We start from the raw sequence: 24,580 nt of genomic DNA, 5'->3' as shown, positions 1-24,580 counted from the left end.
TTGGGGCAGGATGAAAATACCTTCCCGCTATAGTAAAGTTAGAACTCCCTAGCTGGTACTTGCATTCTCTGGAGTTGCTGGAAAAAAAATAAAGGAGGCCTGGGTTGGAGTTCTGTATTGTGACTTAAATTCAGCATTTAAACTTCCGTGGTCCTTCACCGGGTAGCCCCACCCTACCTGCTGGTTAGACTAGTTAATGATCCTGTTGATTCCTGCGTTCGCTCTGCCAATGATGTCAGCCTAGAGCATCCACTTCTCCCTCAAACACCCCCATGCTCTCCCTTGCTGTTTCCCTAGGCATGGGAAAACAATTCCCTATCAACGCTGGGAAAGCTGCCACCTTTCCAAGCCCTCCTTCAAACCTTCCTCTACAGTACAAGCCACTCCCACTTGGCATTGGTTAGGCAAGCTGGTGTACCAGGACTTCTGTTAATTGCTGTTCATTTTATTGTCCCATCATCCTCCCGCCCTGTTTGTTCATTTTGTCCACCTAGTGTGCTGTACTTGGCACTGGTGAGGCCTCAGCATGGGGCCCACACTTTAAGAAAAATAGGAACACCTTGGAGAGGGTCCAGAAGACAGCAACAAAAATGATAAAAGGTTTAAAAAAACCTGACCTGTGAGAAAAGGTTGAAAGAACTGGGCATGTTTAGACTTGAGAAAAGAAGATTAGGGGAGACCTGATAACAGTCTTCCAATTCGGTAAAGGCTGTTCTACAGAGGGCAGTGATCAATTGTTCTCCAGAGGGAAGCATTTTCCTGAGTAGCTTCACAGTTGCTTCAATGGGCGTTCTCTCTGCAGGATTGGGGTGTGAAAGACTAAGCGTCTCTTTATCTCCAAGTAGCCAAACACCTTTCCAATTGCTTGGGCCTAATTATCTGTCTTGTTTCCTTTCTCTCTCTCCTCTTTTGCACTTTGATAACCCAGTGCTGTATGCCAGTGGACAGGTTAATGGATTTCTTTTTTAAAGTTAGGAGTATTAAGTATTTTTCCCCCGGGGATGAATATTTTATAAATGATTTTTAATTTTTTGGGGGGGTATTTTACCTGAAGTGGAGTCTGCAGCAGATTTATTGTTTAATGACTGGAGCGGTTGCAGCCTGCATGTCAGACCCCAAAGGTAATCAAATAATTGATATAGGATTGTTGTTAATCAGAATTTATTATGTTACATAAAAGCATATTTACAGCTCCACAGAGGGACTATTAATTTGTTTGGGGATAAACAATTAATCTCCCCGGGAGCGGGCACAGAAAATACGACCTGTTTTTATGTCTTTTAACAGTGGCAGACAAATAACTCAACTAGCTTCTGAGCGCAGGATTTCAGAGATCAATAGTGAGCAGGAGAGGGGAAGGGCTGCTCTCGGGAGCGTCGCTGCGTCTTTCACCTGCTGTATCATAAACAAGCAGGAGGTGAAGATGCTGGCATAGCCCTCTCCCTTAGCATGGCGGAGAAGGGGACATGGTTGCATTGGAGGAGTCATGGATCTGATTTCGAAAAGAGTGGCTGTATAAACACGGGACAGTGTTTGGCCTTAATCTGCAGCTGCCCTGATACTCCGATGAGGGGTCCATTTAAATCCCAGCAATGACTGAACAGTGCAGCTGGGGAAGGCAGAGTTAAACTGCAGGAGAAAAGGCCAGTGGAAAGGCACTGGACTGGGAATTGGGGCACCTGCTTGCTGTCCCCAGCTCCGCCACTGACCTGCTGTGTGACCTTGGTCTAGTCACTTCTCTGTGGGCATCTCTTTTCCTACTCATCCTTTTGTCTGCCTTGTTCATTTAGGCTGTCAGCTGTTTGGGGCGGGGACTATCTCTCTTCAGTGATACACACAGTGCCCTGCGCAGTGGCGGGGTACTGCCATTCATCTGCTTCGAGGCACTATTTTAATGCAAATTTTTGAAAATAAGGAAAAATTGATAGAGAGGGGTGTCGAAAGGGCCCTCAGGATTCCAGGCAGGACCCATCAAAGTGATTGGTGGTGCCCTGTATTTGTTTGTTTGTTTGTTTGTTTAGGTGCCTATCTTTAGGGCACCTAGCGCTGAAGATTTTGGCCAGCATGCTCCAAAAAGCCACGTAGAGTCAGAAAGGCGACGCTGACTGTGACCTTGGGGGGTCCCCTGTTTGTTCTTCTCTGTTGAGCCGGTTTCAAATGGTCTCCGTTGATAGAAGTCTGAAGACTATTTTTCAAGCTGCCTGTCTGCCCCTGACTTCCGCTGTCCTGTAGCTGGAGCCTTGCCGACTCTCGGAATGATGCGGGAGGCAGAACAGAAGCCGGCTCAGGGCCCCAAAGCGGCCTGTGCTCCAGCAGGGCTATTGAAAGCAAAGAAATCTGTTTGTGTCAGTAAAATGAGCCGATGTGACAGGAATACATGCTGGGAGCAGATCTGTTGGGTTGCCAGGTGCCATTTCTACATAGTCATTTTTCTGATGGTAGCTGCACTTTATCATGTGATTAATGGCCCTTTTCCTGAAATTCACTGAGCTGGATTTTCACAAACAGCCTTGATAGATCACGTTTGTTTTTCTTTGTCTATTTTTGGTACCAGCCCTTCAACTGTATCCTGTTTCCTGAATCCTTTCCTTTGGCGCAGAGGATGATACAGCCACAACTAGAGACAGGCCAAATCTCCCCAGAACGAAGGAGATGATTTCTAGCCAATAGTATTTAATATCTTTCCTTTTTTATCTTTTCCCCCTATGCTTTCTGATTTTTCTTTGAATGCGGTTTGTTGGTCTAATGGTGCAATTCTGGTTTAGAGCGTGAGATGTCCTGGGTTGAAATCCTGGACCAGCTCACGCAAAGGCCGGGAATATAATGGAACCTTTTTTTTCCCAACAAAAATGTCAGCGTTATGATAGTTAACACTAACGCATTCTGGAAGGGATATTAAACCTTGTGCTTCAGGGCTTAAGACAATCTCTAGTGATCAGAGACCAGGATGAGATCTAGTGAGGGGGACAGATTATCCCACATCTGATGAGGTGGGGTTCTTTTCTTGCATGGCCACTGTTAGATACAGGATATTGGACTAGATGGATTTGATCCAGTGTGGCAGAGCCTATGTTCCCAAACTGCCCCTTCAAATCAAAGCCATTGGTGAACCTATGCAGGGAATTAACTTCTTACTCTCCTGATCAGGTCTGTTGTACAATACACAGGGTAGTAATTTATTCATTTGTTTTATGCATGAGGCTGTTTCCCCTCCCGACCCTAATCTAAGTCCCATCCAAGATGCTCAGTGAAAGTTTGAATACATGGAAACAAACTAGAAGAGCGGAAAATCCAGGACCCTGCATGGGGATTCTCCCACCGGGTATCTGGGACAGAAGGCTGCCTTTTGGCCTGCTAAACCCAGGGTTGTGAGTTCAATCCTTGAGGGGGCCACTTAGGGATCTGGGACAAAAATCAGTACTTGGTCCCCTGCTAGTGAAGGCAGGGGGCTGGATCGATGACCTTTGGGGTCCCTTCCAGTTCTATGAGATAGGTATATCTCCATATATTATTTTTATTATTAACTAGTTAGTATTCATATTGCTCTTTCCATCTTCTGTGCACTTTGTGGGTAGTAGCCAGTCCTTGCAACACGCCAGCGAGGAGGGAAGAGTGATTTCCTTTTCACAGAGGGCAGAGTTTTATGTGTGCATCTCTGTATAGGTATCAAGGGGTTGGATTTCTTTGCCTGGGATGTTGAAAGACATTTTAGCATCTCTGCTGATGAACTGCCTACCAGAATGTCTTTAGATGAGTAGCAAGTGCTTAAAGCAGCTTCTGAAAGGACTTTTGATCTCCTTCTCCTTCTCCCTTAGGCCAAGGTGCTGAGCCCAGCTCATTCATCGCCGGTCAGGGCTGCTTACAGAAGGCCAGGGGTAAAGTGTCAGCCAGGTAGCTTGTTCTTTCAATCCCTCGCAGGTTCAGCTCCGCAAGGGGGCAGGGTGCTTGGCCAGGGGGCGGTTTGCTGTCATGTGACAGGCTGCATTCTGAAGCTCCAAGCCCGAAATTCTCCAATTCTCTCACCAAGTCCCTAAACAGAGAGGAATGCAGAACGGTCCATGCCACTAAGGATCCTTAAGGGATGCCGGTGCCTTGTTGCACGACCCCTTGGCTTTCTTACACGCACAGCTTTACTCCGCTAGCATGGGCCTCCAACTGCTTTGCTTGCTCCTGTCGTGATCTTTGCTCTGAGCCGTCAGTCAGACCAGGCTGGAATTCAACTGCCAGAACCAGATTTCCATATCACGGGAACCTCCTATCCTGAGGGGAACCGGGGCTCGGCTCTGGAGGGATGCCAAGATGAAAGCATGGGGGGAAAGCACTCACACCACCATGTGTTGTGCAGACTGCACGCACCATTACTCTCCTCACATGCCGAGAGGCTAAATTGCACATTTATGCAGGTTCTAATACCTCTGGCTTCATTGGGAAGCAGCCTATTCATCTTTCTGTGATGAAGCAATATCCCCCCATTGCGGTAAAGTAGATATCTATCACCGGGCTAATACAATAACTGTGTCTAAAGCCTATACATCTTGCTGCCCCAGCCTGTCATCTCCACTCAGCATTTAATAACTACCATGTGATGAATATATCCCTTTCGAGGGCTAACTATTATTAAGCGATGGTTGAGAACTTGATGATAGACTGCAACAGTTCGGGCTCTCTTTGGATGCAAAGCATCTCCAGGGGTTTGTGCGGCTGCAAGAAAGGTGACCTGTGCAAGCCGCAAGGGTTTGTTCTCAGAGTTCTTATGCATACACCAGGTGTGTGTTGGGCAGGACCATGCCCGTGGTGGTCTGCTCTGCCAGCCCTCTGCATGAGGACGCCTCTTGATTTCAGTTGTAGCTTTACTTATAGCATCATGCTGTTGAAGAGCAGCTTGGTAACCTTGCAGAAGCCATGTATCTAGAAGCAATTCAGCTTCTTTCCTGCTAGGTCTTTCCCTCTTCTCCTTTCAGGCATTTGCATGCTAACAGGATCTGCATGGGGAAGGCGTTCTGCTCTTACTGCTTTCTCTGCACCTGAGGCCGTAACGCTCCACCTGTGGCATCACAATATGGCTGAAGTGGACCTGATGATGATGTCACAAACAAGATTATGAGGCCTTCTGGTGGGGGAAATGAACAGCAGGAGCTGACTAATTCTGAGCGAGATCCCATTTGCATGCCAAGATCCTTCGCCATGAAGGGTGAGGAATACAGGAAATGTATACTGGTCAGGCAGAGTTGTTTCCTCGTGGAGGAGTAAACCTACCTATAAACTGTATTGGGGGGTATCTTCAGGGAAACAAAACTCCCCAGTGTCACTGCATTGACTTCCCAGGAATTACAGACAGGGATGGCTGTCGCCCAACATTTTTGTCAAAGGTTTCTTGTTGTAAGTTGTTGGATGCTCACTGGGTCTGATCCTACCGCCCTTCTTTATGTGACTCATCTGTGGTCCTGTCAACAGATGCTGATCTCTAAGTATTTATCCTTTGTTGCAGTGAGAAGGGCTTTCCTGAGGCAGAATGTGTGACCCTCTGGCTGGTCTGTAGGTTGCTGCGTGCATAGCTGTGAGTCTGGGGATGACAGTGGGGTATTGAGGTGGGCCTGTTGTTCTGTCATTGAGAACAGTTGAAGATTACAAGCGTCCAGTTTTTGAAGCAACATCCTAGTTGAGCGATCCCCAAGTCCCACCCTTGGGTGCTATAATTGGCATAAAAAAGGCACATACATGCTGAAGGGCGAATATAAGCACCCAAAAAAGTGTCCTTACTTCCCAGCTGGACTCCCCCATCAGCACGGTGCTGAACTAGACGGCCACAGCTAGGGGTAGTGCAGACGCTGGGTTGGAGACCTGTCATGCTGGAGTTGACGATGCCAATTGGGCAGGAAAGAACCTGCACATGTCAGGGAGGGCTGCTTATCTGTGAGTCAGAGCAGGGGCACCAGGAGATTATGCTAAGGCTCAGATCAAAAAGAAATGCAAATGATTTTATGTGAAGCACCTGACTCTAATACCAGGGAAGTGATTAGCCAATTGGTTAGCAAGCTGAATCCACTTTAGAGGGTAAAGGCATTTGTGTGTTTAATCTCAGATTGGAAAGGAGTCAGGTCAGAAGCAAACTCCATGGATGGCTTCCGCACACCCAAGAGCCGCCTTGCATACAGCTGTACCCATTGATGGGCGCCCCTTGTGCTCAGCCACGTCTCCCTGCTCCCAAACCCCGCGTCTGATCTGTGTGCGCCCAAAGATGGCCCAGCAGAGACTAATGTTTAAACAGGCAGATTCTGGCCCTCAGACAACGATGCGGCATGTTGTTCCTCCATGCCTTGCTCCCTGCCGTTAACTAGATGGAGGCAGCTCCCAGGTGAGACCGCTTCAGAAAGGCCCTACTGATTTGGCTACTTCCACCTCAGTATAGCATTCAACCAGGTGAGGCCTCTCCCAGCTCTGCACGCGCCGCAGCTGGGAATGCTCTCTTCACCCCACGGACAAGGGTGCTTCTCTGATTCCTGGCTATTGCAACGTGCCGGATGCACACAACCCCACCAATGTGATCTTGCAGTCACATTTAGTGTTGACAACCTCTTTATTCCTCATTCCCTTCAGACACTTAATTATGCTTTTGCAATACTGTTTTCCACACAGATCAGCAGGGTCGGCTCCAGGATTTTTGCCGCCCCAAGCAGCAAAAAGAAAAAAAGCCGCGCTCGCGATCTGCTCTACCGCCGCCGCTTCAGTCTTCGGCAGCAATTTGGCGGCGGGTCCTTCGCTCCAAGAGGGAGTGAGGGACCCGCCGCCGAATTGCCGCCGAAGAGCCGGACATGGCGCTCCCTCCGTTGGCCGCCCCAAGCACTTGCTTGCTGGGCTGGTGCCTGGAGCCGGCCCTGCAGATCAGAGTGAATTTCCTCGCCCAATTACACACTAATTTACACCAAATAAACCCCCTGAGCGGGGTGGTGGCTCACCTTCTCTTCTATACATAATTCATCAAGTGGACAGAGGTGCCGGGCAGACAACATGTTATTAATAGCTGGCACGCACGTGTCCCAGCATTTCCAATGATAATTTCATCTCTGATCTGCCATGTTGATGTATTATTTACTGGCAAGAAGTGAGAAAATTATTCTTTTTTCCCCGAAGCACTACTACTCCGCTGCAGCGCTCCCTGAGGGAGCCACAGTTCCATTTAATCGGGGCCCTTCCAGGCTGACTTCTCAAGCATACCAGTGGCTGCATGTTCGCAACCAGTTGTTGCTTTGTCTTTTAACTAAAAGGCTGTGGCTGAAATGAACCAATTTCCATGTAATGCTGCTGATACCCCCTTTCCTCTGATGTAACAGCTTAATTGTTTGGCTGCAGCAGCGTCGCTTGAGATTTCTTTATCCTGTATGTAACGAGCTTTCTTTAATAGCCGCCGTAGAGAGGGGGTGTGTGGGGAGATGTTCTGCAACTTTGCATGCTCTTCCCCAGTATATAGCATGGATATTGCCTGCCACGTAGGCAGTATTATGGATTTATTGTGTATTTTTTGTCATGAATATACATGACCTTTCCAGGCAAGTATTAACAAATCTTATTCATAACCTGTATTTGGTACCCTTTGAAAGACCCATTTTGGTTTGGTTATCCGTTTATTATCTGTATAGTTTGGTTTGATTCCAAAAATGGTAACTGCGCATTATAAAATTTACTTGATATGGGTAAAAGAACTTTGCCTTCCTATCATAGCAGAAACCTGGGAGGATGTCTGGCTTAACGTGAAAGATACTCCAAATTCTTTATCCGTGCGATTCTTCCAGAACAAGATATTGTTTAAGGTACTACTGAATTCCAGCATGTTTGTTAAAGCTAGATTGGCAGCACACAGCGAATGTTAGAGATGGAAACAGCCACATGCCAAACTTTCACACACACACACGCTATACCTGTCAAAAATGCATGTGTTCTGGAACACCATATTCAGTGCGCTCTTAAAAATTTTAAGTGTTGCTATTTTTCCTTCTCCAAGCTTGAGTATGGTATTACCATTAAAAAATAGATTGCAGTAACTTCTTTAGTGGCCAAAAGAGTTATTTTGAGAAAATGGAAATCTGCAATTCTTCCCTCATACACAGACTGGCTTAGTGAGTTCTCTACTACTACCATAATGGAAAAAATGACTGTCTAATAGGACCGCTTGGAAAAAATATGATGATGTCTGGTTACATATGAAACTATTGCATACTTTTCAATTTAGTGTATATTAGTCCCTGATACTCTTAGGTTATGTTCTCATTGATTTATTTATTTAGTGACTTTAATTATTGATGCCCTGTATGACTTCTACACAGGTTTTTTGTTTGTTTTTTGTTGTTTTTTTCCCCCCAGGTTTTTACAAATAAATAACCCTGACTGTTGTTATCTAAATGGTATTTCCATCTTGTGCATGTATTTAAATCTGTTTTGTTTTATTATGTGTTTATATTTTATATAAAAATTGTAAAAGTAAAGTTAAAAAAATCAAATCTACGTGATCCTGAATTAAGGCTGTCTGTCACTTTTTTCCATAGAAAAGGATTTCCCATCCTTTATTTTTCCATGCTACTAACGTTGGGGGGATCCGTTCTTTTCCAAAAATGAGCTCTCCCACATCTGATTGCTAGTGGTAACGGTGTTTGCAGTAGGTCCTTGCCCAAGCCAGAATTCTCCTTTGGATTGTAACCTAACAGAATTACTGTGGGAGCCTCAATGTAGTTGTCTTGAAGGTTCTATTTATTAGAATACCCTATGACCTAAAGGCATTCCCACTGGATACGATCCTCTCCGGCATTTTACTCCCATTCTCATATATCTTATTATGGGCCCAATTTGTCTCTAATGCTCTGAGTGTTCTGAGTTTTATTACTGCTTGATTCCTTACACATCTTCCAACTGGTGGGAGGAAGACTCTTGTCCCTGATGGAGAACAGTGGCACACAGACAGTTTGTGGCAGGGGGTCGGCCCTTAGCAATAGTCCTGGCCAGGGAAGCAACTCATGCAGATGCAAAATGGATCAGCTCTGATCTATAAAGCCCTTTGCTGCTAATCCACTGTCCTCCAGTTGTTTGATAGGAATGATGCTACGGCGGGAGGTTGCCATGTCTCTCTTTCCCTGTGGACATTGGTTTGGCCTAATAACAAACGACACTTCACCAGCGAGATGATGAGGCTCCTTCCAGGTGCAAGCTTGAAAGGCAGGCGGCGTCAAACTGACCACGAGGCCTGGATGCTTCAATCCTATCAGGTCGTTGCACGTGCATTGATTATTGAAGCACTCTGCCTCTAGAACTCTGCAAGCAGATCACTCGGTGGCTGCCTACCTTCTTTGTTGTTTCCTTTACTCCGAGGGCACGAGCCAGCATGGAATAGACTCTTACTTACAAACGAAAAGCAAATACCTCCCTGCTGGATCTACCGTCGGTTGCTATCCCGCGTCAGTAGCAGTTGGGAGCACTGCCGGTGGAATACTGCAACACTTCCTGAGAAGGAGATGCCCGAAGCTCTATGGGAAGAACACCTGGAAATCCTCTCCAAGAAGTGACACAGCATCCTGGGAATGGGTGAATTGTTCTCGCCTGAACATTTGTGACTCCTGTCTCCCAGAAACGAGGAGCAGCAAATCACTGCACCTCAAGTCACTTGAGCTGAATCGTTGAGAGTCTCCAGGCTCCCGCTAGACTCGTCTGCCGGCCAAGAGGGAAGGTTGGTGAGCTGGGCTGGGCAGGAGTGTGGTCAGAGTACAGAAGAGGGAGGCAGGACTCCTGGGTTCTCTAGGCCTGCTCTGACACTGACTTGCTAGGGGACGTTGGACAAGCCACTTCTTCTCTCTGTGCCTACACAATTATCTCCTCCATCGGGGGGGTTCTGAATGTTTCTAAAGCCCTTTTCACCCTTCAGGGAGAGCAGCTGAGCATGTGTGTGTATGTATATACAGGGAAGGGGGGCAGACCTGAACCCTCCCCGACTTTCCTCTGGGAGGGATCTCCCACTGAACAGGGAGCCAACAGCAACAGGATGCTTCCTCCTCCTGGAAAGCAACGAAGCTGCTTTCCCTCCTCGCCAGTGTCCTCGCCTGGACCAGTGCTGAAGTGTCTTTCTGTGGTGTCAGTGCCATCCTGCCTGAGCTGCCCGCATGGCTTCACTCCTACCCCGTGACCCCATGGGGAGATTCAGGAGGTCCTAGGTCCATGTCCGGGAGCCATTGGGAACAGGGAGGTTCTGTTGGCCCAGGAGTGAGTGGCAGCCATTTCCCCCCCCGCCCACCGTCTAGTGTGCGGACGAGAGTCATGTCACGCAATTATTTGTATTGCGGTAGCACCTAGGAGTCATGGACCAGGACGCCCTTGTGCTAGGCACCGTCCAATCACATAACAAAAGGCATATCTGAAGCTATGTGCCATCTCCCCAAAGAAATGTGAAGTCCACTGGCCTCTTCTTACTCAATATAATGATAATCCCACCTAGCTCTTGCATAGCACTTAGTATGAAACCCGATCCAAGGCCATTATGTAATTATCTCTACTGGCTCATTGATAAACTGATCCCATTTGCACTTCCCCTTCTGGAAACGTGGCCAAACCCACTGCCCCCAACCCAGCCTCTCACACCTCAGCCTTTTAGCTCTGAGTAGGAACTTGAGTGGCTCATGGATCATTTCCAGAAGAAGCAGTGAGATTGTAGGGGATTTGTACTAACATAATTAAGAGGAAGCCTAGATCATTAAAACTAATATGCCTGACCTAAGTGAGGAGAAAGAAGTGCTTCGCGGAGACCTCTTTGTGCTGTGAAATATTCATCAGTCTAAATATTTCATTGGGGAGGCCGTGGCCGCCGGTGCTAGGCCGGATGCTAACAAATCCAGATCTCCATCCCAATTCTGAGGCAAGCAGCTGAATGTGTGTGTGTGTGTGTGTGTGTGTGTGTGTGTGTGTGTGTGTTTTACATCATTGGATGAAAACTGCAAAACAAAATGCCCAGCAGAACCTGCTTCAAAAATTAAAGTTAAAGATGTTATTCCTGAAACAACTGCTACGACTCCTTAGCTTCAAGCCAACCGGCCTTAATTATTCTTTGCCTGGCAGCAGTGCCTAGAGGCTGCAGCTGAGATCAGGGCCCCATTGTGCAAGGTGCTGTACAAACTCATAGAGACCATCCCTGCTCCAGGCAGACAAAGGGCAGGAGGGGAAACTGAGGCATAGAATAGGGAAGGGATTTGCCCAATCTCACAAAACCGGTCAGGAGAAGAGCTGGGACAAGACCCCAGGTCTTGTGGCTCCCCAGGCCACTGCTGCAGCCAGGTGACCATACTGAAGCCCTACGTCAATCTCTGAGCTGTGGATTTTCACCAAACCAGTAAATTTTCTTCCTGCAGCACCAACCGGCAGATTGACTCAATGAGAAGCAGGATTAAGCCCTTTGGAAGAGTCCAGCTTTCCCTTATACAGATCTGTGGGTGGGCGTCTGCAGTGGAGTTACTGGAGACTTTGGGGAGGGGGCAGTTGGCTTGAGAGGTGGAAGATCTGTGAAAAGCATCTCCTAAGCAGGGGTAAAAAGCTCCAGGCCGCAGGCTGTCGGACTGCTCCCTGCTGGATTGTGAAGCATCTTTCCAGCACGTGGTTGGGGGGCGTGTGGGATGCACACACACGCGTTCTCAGCCCCAGGCAATCCGACTAGGGGTGGGAAGTGTGCAGGAGCAGATAATGCCTCATGGTTCGTGGATGCTTCCTCACCCGGATTCTTTTCTGCCTTGAGCATCACTCGTCTCTTTGGATCTGAGCAGCTCAAAAGACATCAGAGCGAAGCAGCTATCCTTGCTCAAGTGACTCATATGTTTGTCTCGTGTATGTGGGTCGTATGCACCGTTCCCCGGGACTCGGAAGGGACACGAGGCTGCCCAAAGCACTGTCTGAACTCCCAGTGACTGATCCAGCACGTCATCCGTAGTGACTCGGCTACCTTTCTGAAACCTGTCATCCGTCGTGAGTGTCATCGCAGGGGTGTGGAGTGCAATGCAGGGGGCTGGTAACCATCCCCCTTCAGTGCAATGCAGGGGGCTGTAACCATCCCCTCTCCCCCCGGTGCAATTCAGGGGGCTGTAACCATCCCCTCTCCCACCCGGTGCAATTCAGGGGGCTGGTAACCATCCCTCCCCCCCGCCCCCGGTGCAATGCAGGGGGCTGGTAACCATCTCCCCCCCCCCCACCCGTGCAATGCAGGGGGCTGGTAACTATCTCCCCATAATTTTTTCTCTTTGAGCAGGACTATGGGTCTGAGTGACATGGTGTCACCTCTGGTTAACAGCAGGGCCACCCCCTGATTCACTGCCCCCATAAGGAAAGTCTGTGGCATGACCTGGGCTGGAATCTGGGCGGGATTTTGTAGCTAACACCCTGATTCTGCCAACCAGCACTGTGACAAGGCTCGGGTTTGACTTGTTCTTTTCAGCCGCCCCCGCCCCAGTCCTGCCCTGCTTTGCTCTGGTGTGATTCTCCACTTTCCTGCTTTCAAATGGTGCCCGAAGACCCTTCTTCTGTTGCATGTTAGCGGTCGGACAGCCCCTGCCAGAGACCCGCCCTGCAGCCTCTTGTCGGCTCTAGGTTTGACATAGCGTATTAATAATCTATTGCCATGGTAGCATTTGGAGAGCTCGTGTGGCGCCCCCAGCTATAAATACCAGCAGGATTATTAATCACTGTGCAGCACCTGGGGGCGGGGCAGGAGGGGGGGGGGACCCTTCCCACGCGTGCATTTAAGAAGCTGCTGTGCTGCGTCTCTGCTCTCCCAGCTCGTCTCCTGCTAACCTCAGCCAGGGCTGCCCAGGGTCAGGCCTCCCAGATCTCAAACACAGCTTCCCTGGCGGTTGGGACTAGCTATAAATACCGCCAGCAGCAGGGCATGTTTATGCAGAGCAGCTCACACCCAGCCGTGCACTGGGGACTGCTTGGCTGGAGACAGGCTTAGCAGGAGTGGGTGGTTGCAGCGTAGTGTCTGTTGAGGCCCGAACCCCTAGGCCTCACGGGCCCAGCAGTGGCTCCTTGTAGCTCGCAGACAGACAGGCTAATGTGCCCAATCGGTTGTCCGCTTGACTGGTTCTGCAGTGGACCTGCTCAGGGAGCGTGTGAGGCTCTGAGGGAAAGCAGCAGCCGGGGGAGAAATGCCCAGCAGCGGGAGAAGCGAGCGAGCAGCGGTGAGCCAGCGCCGCTCAGGTTCCATTGCTCACCCAGGGCACGTGGTGATCAATGAGCGGCTGTGGCTAAAATCAGCCCCCTGGCAGAGTGGCCTCTGCACGGACCCCTCTCCTGCTCCGCTACCTAACCCTGCCCAGGTGGGCTCATCCCCCGGGGTAGAGGGATCGGCCTTAGACAGCTCTTGTTCCCCCACCGCACACATTGTCACACCTGCCTGGTTAACTTTCCCACATCTGACTGGCGACGCACTGGGGCCTCCAGGGCTGCACCTGCGAGGGCCCTGAAATATTAGCAATGACCCACCAGCCCAGGGAGGGGTCCAGATCTGCAGGAAGAAAAGGCCCAGCAGAGACTTGCCCTCTGCAAACAGGGGCTCCTCCTCTGTTATTCTCGTTGCAGCATTAATAATGGACGTGCAGACCTGGTGCTAACTCATGTGGGCAGGCAGGAATTTTCCTCTTATCACCCAAGACCCCTCTGTCCCCTTCGCTGAAAATTCCAGGGCTGCGCCCACCAGCCAGCAGCAGAACTAGTCCTGCCCCCGCTCCCTTCCTATGACCAACTCCCGTCATCGCTACATACCCAGAGCACCATCCTCCCTGCCGTCTCTGACTGCCCCCCCTAGCGCCACGTTCTCTGATGACCCCCGTGCTACAGACCCAGGAATCCTGGAGGCAGCTTGCCTGGGGGCTCAGGAATGGCATTAGAGTTGGCAGGTCAGGGCTGTGTGCATGGGGCAAGACCTTCTGCGGTGGCTGGAGCATGTCCAGCATCTCCTGCCTTGACTTCCAGGTCCAGGGCAGGAATTGGTGATGCTAGGCAGCGCTGGCTGGGTTTAGTCAGTGATGGAGCTAGAGAGAGCCACGGGGTCTGTCTGTGTCCCCAGTCCTGTCTCTTCTCCGCCATGAAGGGCTCCAGGGCCCACAATCAGCCTAGGCCTAAGCCTGCTCCTGGCCACCGGCTGCAGGTGTCTGGCTGACCCAGGAGGCTGCCCAGGCCACTGACTGAAAGGCAAAGGGCAGTATCCGGGGATGCCAATCAAGGGCCATAGGAAGACAGGAGTACTGTCTCTGGGCTCTGTAACCTCCCTCAAAGGCCCCCGAAGGACGGCAAGAACTGCTAAGGGCCCCACTGACAAAGCTCCGACATATGCTGATTTCTGCAGCCAGGGCCTTCCTTCCTGAATGCCAACAGGCTTTCCGAGCTACCTGCCTGGAGTAATTTCTACTTAGAATAACCTTTGCCACTGAAGTGCTTTTAAAGGGGCTCAAAGCTGCCAGCTATCGAGACGTTATTGGTGCCTCGCCGCTTGGGCCGTCAGCCTGTGGGATTGTCCTGCCCTTTGTTGTGTTGTTCAGGCTGGAGACGAAAGGCGACGCACATCTCATCTCTGTCAGTTTCCATCAGGCTTCTGCGCTCATTTCAGCCAAATGCGCGGCCGCCCCCCTGCCACGTTTGTAGCTGGGCTGCAGCCCCAACCTCAGAGCCAGTCTGGGTCAGGCAGCATCTCCCACTGTAAGTTCAGGAGACAGCGGGCTCTACCTTCTTGGTGTCGTCCCTCGGCTTTAACAGTAACAGAGAGCGACAATGCAGTGGGAGAACTCCAGGCAGCCTGCACTTATGGGAATGATGCAGGGGAAGAGTCCCTCTCCTTTCTTCTCCCTCTCCAGATACCTGTCTGTTCGTCTTGCTCCCCGTTTGCACCAGGAGGAAAAGCTTTCACTGTCCTGTCTCAGACCCTTGCGGAAATCCTCTGCTGCAGTTTAGGGCTCTCTGTTGATTTGCCACGGGAGACTAGATTCATGAGGGGAAGGAGGAGAAAATCTGTAGGCATCAGAGGTGGGGATGGAAGTCTGGCTTCTTAGTAGGTTGGGTTTGGTTCTCTCTTCAGTTTAGCCTCTCGTTCTCAACCAGTCCCTCATCCCCAGTGCACGCCTGTTGTGACACACGGTGGTGTTTCCCTGCTTATTCGATCTCAGCGGGATGTTTGCAGCAGCAGCAGGAAGAGGGCAGAAACGGTGAACCAGGTGCAAACGCAGCATGTCCTAAGGAAAAGTGGGAGCTACATGGTTCTTCCCTTCTCCTCTAAAACTCTCCCCCAGAGTGTCGCTTTTGGCACCTGGAGGAATTGCCTCCACTTGCCCAGAGACCAGCTACCTCTGGGCTCACTCAGTCTCCGTTCTGCCCGAGCCAGAGCGGAACAGTTATGCGCAGAGCTAAATGGTTGGCAGCAGTGGTGGGATTTAAGGGGTAATTACGGCTGCTGTGGTTCTCCAGGAGGAAGTGGAAATGTGCACACACCACAGTCAGCGTGTTTATTTTCCCAGGGGTGGCAGTTTCTGCCTGGGGAGGTCAGAGAAGCCCACAGAATCCTGAAGGTCTGATCTGGGAACATCAGCCTGGGTTCAGGGGGCACCTAGTGAGATGCGGTGTTGAGGCCTTGCTGGCAATACATATGGTGAAATAGTAACTCTGAGCCCAAACCCAAAGCAGCTAGGGGGCACTTACTCAGGCGAGGGATCAGTTCAGCAGAGGATGCAGAGTCCATTCCATTATTTGTTTGTTCTTCACGATGAATATTCTTTCCCCCCTAAAATAATTACATTAATGGGCCGTGCACGTGATCAACCCTACGATAACACACCACTGTTCCAAAGCAACCCTACAATAACAAACCAGTAAGTGCAGCTCAGTGCCCAGGAATGAATTTATGATAATAACCCACTGCCTGCGGCTCAGCGTACGTGAGGAGCCCTACATTAACAAACCAGCATTCACAGCCCAGGGCGTATAAGCAAACCTACAATCACAAAACAATAGCAAAGCCATGTGCATGTGTGATCAAAGGAGACATACTCTGGTAGGGAAACAGCCCATGTTTGAGCTTCCAAAGGCTTATCTTGTAAAAGCGCAGTGAGGCTAAAGACTCCTTTTATGTTTTCTGACAGATACCTTGACAAGTGCCTGTTTTACAGTGAGCCCCGGTAAAACGTTGGCACCCCAGTGGCAACATTTCAAGTGTCCATTAGCGGGAGCTTATCCAGTGTTAAAGTATCATAGAACGAACTAACACCTCACGTGACATGGGCATGAATAGCAAATGAATTCTTTATGGCTGGCTGGTGGCCTTGCCAGGAATCCTCGATGAATTCCATAATAATGGAACACTTGGACTATGCCATCCCTGCCAGCCAAGCCGTACCGGGACAGCAAATGCAGATTATGGTTTAAGGATTTTATAATCTAATCTTTATTTCCGCCGTGTGGCCACCTTGCCTATTTCAATGCAAGTGCTCTGGGACTGGCTCACCATGTGTACGCAGATCACTCCCTCCTCCTGTACACCCCACAATGTGAAACGCTTCTCTAGTGACTGCTTCTTAAAATAAAAAAGAGAAGGGGAGAAGCCGAGTGGAACAATGGCAAAGCAACAGTCTAGTTTGGTCTAGTCCAGTGTCTGTGAATAACAATTTCCTCTTGGATGCTGACCCCCGAGTGAAGTGAGCAGCAGTGCAGCGGCTGTGTAATTGCAGATGGGGAAAGCACTGGTCTGGTGTGCGAATCATCCTGTGAACAAAGCAGAGGGTATATTATGTTTTATTAATCCTCCAGGACCTAGGTTTATTATCGAGGTGGTGCTATGCCCATGAACAAAGGAACACAGGCGCTGGGGAATGAAAGGCAGTCCGCGTCAGTCACTTTCAGGAGGTGGGGGGAGAAAGGAATCCAGAGTGGATTGGAGAGAGGCAAATAGACATGATCTGGTGGAGGGAGGTGTTAACGTCAAAGGGAGACTCTGATCACTCTCTGGGGTGGATTGCAAAGGGACGAGGAGAGCAGTGCGTTGCTGCTGTAGCTTTTTTTGCTCCTTTCCAAGAGCAGACCTTTCCTCCTGAATCTTTAGAGCTTTGACTAGTTCCCCACCACCCATTTAGCTGAACCTGACCCTAACATGTGTCCTTTGGTAGAAGAGGAGAAGGCCCATTTCTGCTCTCCTGCATTTAGTTAATATCATGTTGTTGCAACTGGTTGCTATCCCAGCAGGGTGGAACCTGTTCTTGAAGATGGTACATTTGGCTTAAATAACAAGCGAACGTGCAATCTCAGTTGCAAATATCACGAGAGCTATAAGGAAGTGACAGGCTTTTCAAGTCAAATCTGTACTGCCTGGGTCATTGTTCCTGGAGGGCAAGGGAATTTTTATTAGGCTTTTTGGACAGTACCGCAAGATTTCTTGAACAAACTCAATTGCTGTTTCCCCTGCAGTTGCTTGATGGTGGGTCCTGCATTTTAACATGAACTTAACAGACTATTTAGTTCTGGATCCTGATTTATAACCTCTTGGGGGGCAGGACTGAAAGGAAGGGTTTTATTGGTGTTGTTTCTATGGTAACCATGGTTGCTCAGAAGCTGGAACATGAAAAGAAAATGGCGCATTTTTTAACCAGAAGTATCATCAGGGCGAACGGCACACACAGTGGTTATACACTGTATGCACCAGCCCCATCCGCACTGCCAGGGTAACAGTCTATGCCACCCAGCCCTGCCATGCTTATTTTGGGACCACCTCTCGTTACAAAGACCATCACTCACATCACATGCTCTGCTACATCCAGGGTTGCACCTAGCTTGGCAAATATAGGACCAGCAGGATGGCCCTGTCACAGGTACCTACAGTGGGAGTGCTAGAGTAGCCAAGACTTGGATGCTTTCGACACAGCCCAGAGTAGGAGCAAAGGGACAGGGTGGGGGAAAAAGCCAAGTCCGGTGGACACTGAGGTCTCCATGTCTCACCAAAGGTAGAGCTGCAATATCAGTGAATTTTTATTGGACCTATGTTTGCAGTCAATGTTCATTACAGGAAAGAACGAGCGTCGGGAATGCTCCCTCTTGGCTAGCGAGAGCTGTATACACCTTACAGAAATTAAGCCCACACTTTCTCAAGCACTGGCCTGTGCTCACGAGCTCTCTCTTTGTTATTGTGGGTCTCAGTTCCTGTTTGTGTAGGTCAGTGCCCCACGTAGGCTGAGCTGTGTCTGCAGCTGCCATTTTCAAGGTGTGTCAGCTTCCCCAGTATAACCCTGCTGTTTGCCTGTTTTGCCACAGGCTGACACTCGGTGCAAGCAGTCTCAGGACCCAGGCAAATCAGCTCTTGCTTTCTGTCTTCAGTGGCATTTGCGTTCCCATTTCCAGCGCCCTTGGGGCAGAAAATGGCTCTGTCACGTCTCTTGTCTGCCATGCGTGGGAACAGCTGCTTCTTGTCTGGAGGGAGCATATCACATATTTGTTTTCTGTTACATGCTGGGTTCCAACTCCTGAGCTAAAACCATTGCTCTGTTCTTACTCTGGGGTGGATTTCAGGAGCTCATCTGGAATACACACACGTGCCTTGGCTTCTGATACCAAGTGGTGCTGAATGCGGAGCAATCACAGGCAACAACTGAGCAAAGGCTTGCAGTGTGGCTCCTGGCCCCTAGGGCTGTGATTGATTCCCCCTTGTTTTCCACTGCCGGCCACGGGATGCACTGACGTTTTCTCTTCTCAGTTTGCCTGAGTGTGTTCTGGCCAGGTGAGAGCTGCAGTAACCTGATTTCTGCCGGCTACCTGTCCAGCCTGAGCCACTCTCCACCGTAATAACCACACCCGGCTCTGTGGCTCTCAAAGCACTTTACAGAGGAGAGAGAGTATCACTGGCTGGGATTGTCACTGAGGGCCTAAGAGAGTTAGGCACCCTCCCCTGGACTCCTGAAGTCCCCAGCCACTATTGTACAAATGGGGAAACTGAGGCACCAAGAGGGGAAGTGTCTTGCCCAGGCTGGTCAGTGGCAGAACCCAGTCTCCAGATTACTCCAGTCAGGGGGCACTGTTGTCACTTAGGGTATATCCTGATTGCAATAAATGATCTGCAGTGCAGAGTCTCAGCGCCCAGGTCAGTTGACCTGAGTTGCAGGGCTAGAAATACCAGTGTAGACTTTTGGCCCAGGGCGGAGCCTGGGTTCTGAAACCTGGTTATGGGGAAGGGTCTCAAGCTCCAGCCTGAGTAGAAATGTCTACACTTATTTTTAGCAGCTCGAGGGCCACCAGCCCAAGTCAATTGACCTGGGCTCTGAGACGCAGTTTTTCTTTGCAGTGTAGACGTACCCTTCATCTTACTCGGCCACCTCTTGGAAGTGAGAAGTGTTTCCCCTGGATTCCAGGAGCTCTCAGATCTGGTCTCATGGGATCACAGTCAGGCCAGAGGGGAACAAAGGAGAGATCCCCTGGCCCTGGCCCAGTCTGGCTATCTTCCAAAGTTGTTCCTGATCCCGTCCTGTTTTCTCCTCCCGCATCTCCTGTGCCTGTGGGTGGCCTGACGCCACCTTAACGACCAGTGGCAGAGCTTAGTCTGCCGTTTTAGCCAGGCTGTTTTCTGGGTTCAAAGGAGCAGGCCTGCATCCGTTGCGATCCTATCTGCTTCCACAGGGGTCTAGCTTCCAAGTGAAATGTAACATGAACATGTGTATGGTGGTAATGAGTCACTCAGGTCATCAGAGCCCCAGTATGCCAAGGGCTGTACAAATACACAGATAGTAAATTACCATCCCTGCTTCAAGGAGTGTACAAAACGCATGGGGATTGCAGGCTGGCAGAATGTCCTTACCCAAAGGGAAATTTGGCCAGGCCATTGAGGTTAATGCTCACCTGCTGGGAAAACCCGTGAGATCTTTAAAAAGCTCAGGGGTTGATGTCTGTCCCCTCTGAAAGACTTCATTTCTAAACGTCTTCAGGAAGACGGGTTACGAAGCTCTTTCTTTCCAACTTCCAAAGGCTGGATGTGCCTCTGAAGTTTGCTGTTTGCTGGCGTGAAATATGTTCGCAGTCTAATGAACTAGTGAACAAGTTAAACGCCATGAAGAGATGACCTGGGTTTGTGTGGTGTTAGAGGCAGCAGAGAGCAGGGACATAGGCTGTTTGGTTCTAGGACGAGGAAACCATTAGCAGGAATTTAAAGCCCACTGGGTTGATTTTTTTGTCCACTGGCAGAGTTTCTAGCAGTCACATTACTAACACACAGGAACTTATCACCTTCCCTCCGGAGACCTTTCTGGGATAGAAAGGAATTACGGTCCAGAGATGATCCCCTGCTCACAGACGAATGCAGCCAACAGGAGCTGGGAAGGTTTTAGCCAGGAAAAGGAAAAGTGATTTAAAAAACTCCCCAAAGGTCCCATTCAGAAGAAAGATCATCACAAAGGTTGGTGTTTTGCTGAATACACAGAGGAAGAAATCAAGCACTTGATCAAGTGCTCTGGGTAATGGTGAAGCCCGACAGGAGATGTACATGGAGAAACAGGCTGGCACTAAGATGTCATCATGTCATCACACAAAGATGTGACACTGAAAGAATTTTCCCATGGTAGGGTGTTGAGATGCCTGGTTTGAAAGAAGGTCCATGGTCATTGTACCTTGGCAAGACATGCTCTCCCATGAAGGAAAAGTGGGGGAAGAAGGAAGAGATGTTTTACAGAGGATAGAGACCAAAGCAGTAGCGATGATAAACCAAGGCAAAATACCTCTTTGAGAACATAAAAACAGGATCAGTGGAGAATCCAGCAGTGTGACAGGTCCACATACAACTGGGGAGACCCACATTCAAATCCCGGCTCTGCCACAGACTTCCCATTTGACCTTGGACAAATCACTTAGGCCCAGATCCACAAAGATATTTAGGCTTCTAATTTCCATTGATTTCAATGGACGGTAGAAACCAAAATGCCTTTGTGGATTTGAGCGTTAGGTTTTCTGGGTCTCAATTCTCCATCAGTAAAATGAGGACAACAGCACTTCCCTTCCTCACAGGGGTGCTGCGAGGAGAAATCCATTACAGATTGCAAAGTGCTCACATACCACAGCGATGGCACCTTAGGTAGCTACAAAGACTGAGAATTAAATACCAGACACTGGGAAGCACAGCTGAGGGGAGCTAGATGGCTGCATCCCAGCGCTATCTGTTTGCACCACGAATTAGCTGGGTTTTTCTTTTTAGATGCTGTCCCAACTTGCACCCTGAAAGTGTAACATTAAATGGCAAGGCTCATCTGGCAGAGGACAGTGCGAACCTCTGGAGATGTGAGCGGCACACCCACCTGCTCTGCCCTGAGAGCAGCTAGGAGGGTGGCGAGTTGTGATTGGCTAAGAATTGTGCACAGCCTATTATGGTGTTATGCTATCTTCCACCCTGCCCTCTTGTTTCTCATCCACCTGCCATGTCTTGTCTTTTAGGCTACAAGCTCTTTAGGGTGTGTTGGGTACAGCAGGGGTAGTCAATTAATTTTTGTCAAGGTCCAAATTTCCTGGTCAAGGTCCAGACTCCAGAAAAAATAATTAAAAAATAACAATAATGATAATAATAAGTAAATAAAAAGATTTTTGGATCCCGTTCAAAAGAGTCTGGCAGTCCGGATTTGGCCTGCAGTCCACCTATTGACTACCCCGGGATACAGTATGAAAATTACAAGCTATCACTGTAAGTATGAGGGGTTTCCTGGACTTGCTTCCTGGCTGGGGGACGTTGTAGGGAAGCATCCGATCTGGGTCTTTCAGCAGTCAGTCTGCAAAGAGCCAACCTAGGGTAAGGTTGGAGGAGTTGTACTTCTCTGCCTTAGGGAGCAGCCTGCTTTATCTCTCTGTTGTGGGCTCTCGTGTGTTAAGGTTCTAGATTTTAAGAAATAAAGTCGTGTTACCTTGCAAACTTCCAGCAAAGGTATTTTATGTTTTTTCTAACTTCTCTGTTTGTGTGCCATAAACATACAGGGACCATCATTTACGATATGTCTGGGCAGCCCCTAGTGCAATGGGTCCCTGGCCTGGCTGGCCTGCAGATGCTACCATAATATAAATGTTTAATAATAACTGCGCTGCTTGAGCTCAGATTTGATCATAATAAATAACTAGATACACTTTCAGAACAGAGAGAGAGAGAGATTTATGAAAGCTGGTCAGAGACGGGAGGGGGTTGCATGCACCACAGCACAGGTGTTGGGGGCAGGGACGGCTGTGCGAGGGGAGGCAACGCTGCCCATGTTCCGGAGTAATAACAGGCTAGCATTTCTTTAGGTGAATGCTACCAATGGAATTAGTCTAGTAGCAGGTCCCACTTCACAGCAGTAGAGCATCTTCTGCGAAGTACGTATTAATGAGAGAACTTTCAGGCATGGATGCGGTAACTAGGTACATTTTATCTTCAGTGGAGGCGCTGAAATGCATCGGAAGCATCTAATGGCACTTGTATTCGTTACATAATCCCGTCATGCATGTAATACATTTGCTATTATCACTATAGCCTGAATACTGATAACCCAGGGGACTGAGTGACAGGTGAACCATGGGCTAAAGATTTAACAGTGAATGTAAGCACCATAACGTGAAAGGGAAGGGATGGGGGAAGCCTAGTATGACAGTGCTCTGTTTCTAATTTCAGGGCAGAATAAATGTTAAAAGCTCTATTGGGAGACCGGCGACAGGATGTCAGATTAAAAGAAAATCCGTTCTATTAGTGAGCACTCTGGCTACTAATTCGGTGAAAAAATATTTGGAGGGCTGTTAAGATTCCAAAGGTACAGCTGGGCATTGTGAGTCTTGCATGACGGGACATGAGGCCCCCACGGGCGTCAGACCCCACCACCTCTCATGGGAAAGGCATTGTTAAGTAATGGCTTCTCCTGCAGTACTCTAGAACGTGCCGGTTACCCAGGGCAGTTTATGCATGTGAAACAGTAGGACAATTGGACAGGCAGTGGTACATGATGCCACCGCGTCCCAAAATCAGCTTGATTTCTGAGCTGAGCAAGTGGGCTGGGGGATGAGCAGCGCTCGGCTCAGGGGCTGCCTGTTTTCATGTTCGCTGTCCCGTTAACACCTCTGTGTGTGTGTCCTTTCAGACGAGTGCAGTGCTGTGTTCTGGAGGCTGTGGTCTCTTGGCCCTCAGCTGCCTGCTGGCGATCATCGCTGTATTCCTGCCCAGCGGGCTCTGTGAGAGACGCGTGTGCACCCTGGCTGGCTACATGCAGACAGCAGCGGGTAAGTGACCTGGACACCAGCCTCAGCGTTTTTTCTTGTGTCCTATGTGGTTAAAATGGCGTTGTTATTTTCCAGTACAATTCACTGCACAGAGACTCTAGCCAAAGCTGTCACTGAAGTCAGTGGGACAGTGAATGCTCAGGGCCTCTGAAAATGAGGCCACCTATTTAGGTGCCTAAATACGGATTTTGATGTCTTGCTTTGGCACCCAAGTCTGTAGATTTTGGCTACGGGTCTTGCAACACCAAATTGGACCATCAGCTCTGGCATCCTCCACCTAGTAGTGGCCAATGCTTCAAAGGAAGGCAATGTGGAAGCATACATGGAAATGCTAATACATGTGAAAATAACATTAAGGCCCAAGCTGCAATGCAGAAACTCTTCAGGACGGCAGGGTCTTGCTTACAAAAATGTTTGTCAAGAGTCGTCTTAACCAGATCCTTTTGTAACGCTGGTTTCTTAGTGGCAATGATTTGTATCACCAGGAAATTTGCTGCTCCCTTCTGTTAATAATTTTTATTCTGTCCAGCCAGTTAGGAATGTCTCAACTCACAGGTTTCCTTTTATTCTTATTCTTATTATTTATTCTCTACCCAACTTTTGCTGTAGCTTTCCTTAAAACACCAGCGAGATCATGCTATAATTGTGGACAGTCTGGTAAGCCCAGGTGAGATCCATTTTATAAAGAGGGGCCTACACAAAGCTTGGAAAACACCTGACCACTGTGAGACGTGATGAGATCTGCCAGGTGTTCCAGCAAGTTGTGGTCCATACTGTACTCCAAGGAAGGGATGGAGTTACTGATGGTATCGTCCCAATGAACTCAGATACGCCTCTGTTTCTTTAGATATGTTGACATCTGAATGTGAAGCAGTTGCTGAGTTTATTGGTTTGGTTTAGTTTGGGTGCGAACACACCGGTGGGCCAGATTCTGCTTTCTGTGCTGGTGCAGCCACTGGCAGAACGGCCACATTTCTGGTAGAGCTAAAACTGGCTCCGTGGGCTCAATTGTATTTTCCCCCGGACACGGCAGGAGCTAGCCCTTCTCTCTTGTTGTTAGGGCATGTCTGTTGTTTCTCCCTCACTCTGCTGTAATAATTTGCACTTGCATAGCATCTTTCATCTGAGCATCTAACAGCAGTTTGCAAACACTAATTAATTCCCACAGCAGCCCTGTGAGGTAAGTAAATATTAGCCAGTAGGCGATGCTTTGCTGCAGATATTGTATCTTTTATGTGAATTACCGTATTGATTCTTGTAATAGGAATTAAAATTTAATTAAAATAAGACATTATCCATTGGGTGGGAGAGAGGGGAACAGTGT

General features: G+C 49.0%; 1 protein-coding gene across 1 annotated transcript in view; it reads left to right on the top strand.

Annotated features, from left to right (window-relative positions):
* LOC101942556 (LHFPL tetraspan subfamily member 7 protein-like) overlaps positions 1-24,580 on the top strand; it is a 155,960-nt gene that overhangs the window by 21,372 nt on the left and 110,008 nt on the right. The window contains exon 2 of the mRNA XM_005298173.5: positions 23,118-23,256. Within this exon, the coding sequence (XP_005298230.2) occupies positions 23,118-23,256 (139 nt within the window). The remainder of the gene's footprint in view (positions 1-23,117; positions 23,257-24,580) is intronic.

Source organism: Chrysemys picta, chromosome 19 (assembly GCF_011386835.1).
Source record: "Chrysemys picta bellii isolate R12L10 chromosome 19, ASM1138683v2, whole genome shotgun sequence".
In the NCBI taxonomy this organism is placed as follows: domain Eukaryota; kingdom Metazoa; phylum Chordata; order Testudines; family Emydidae; genus Chrysemys; species Chrysemys picta.
This window is presented reverse-complemented; position numbering and strand designations above follow the sequence as displayed.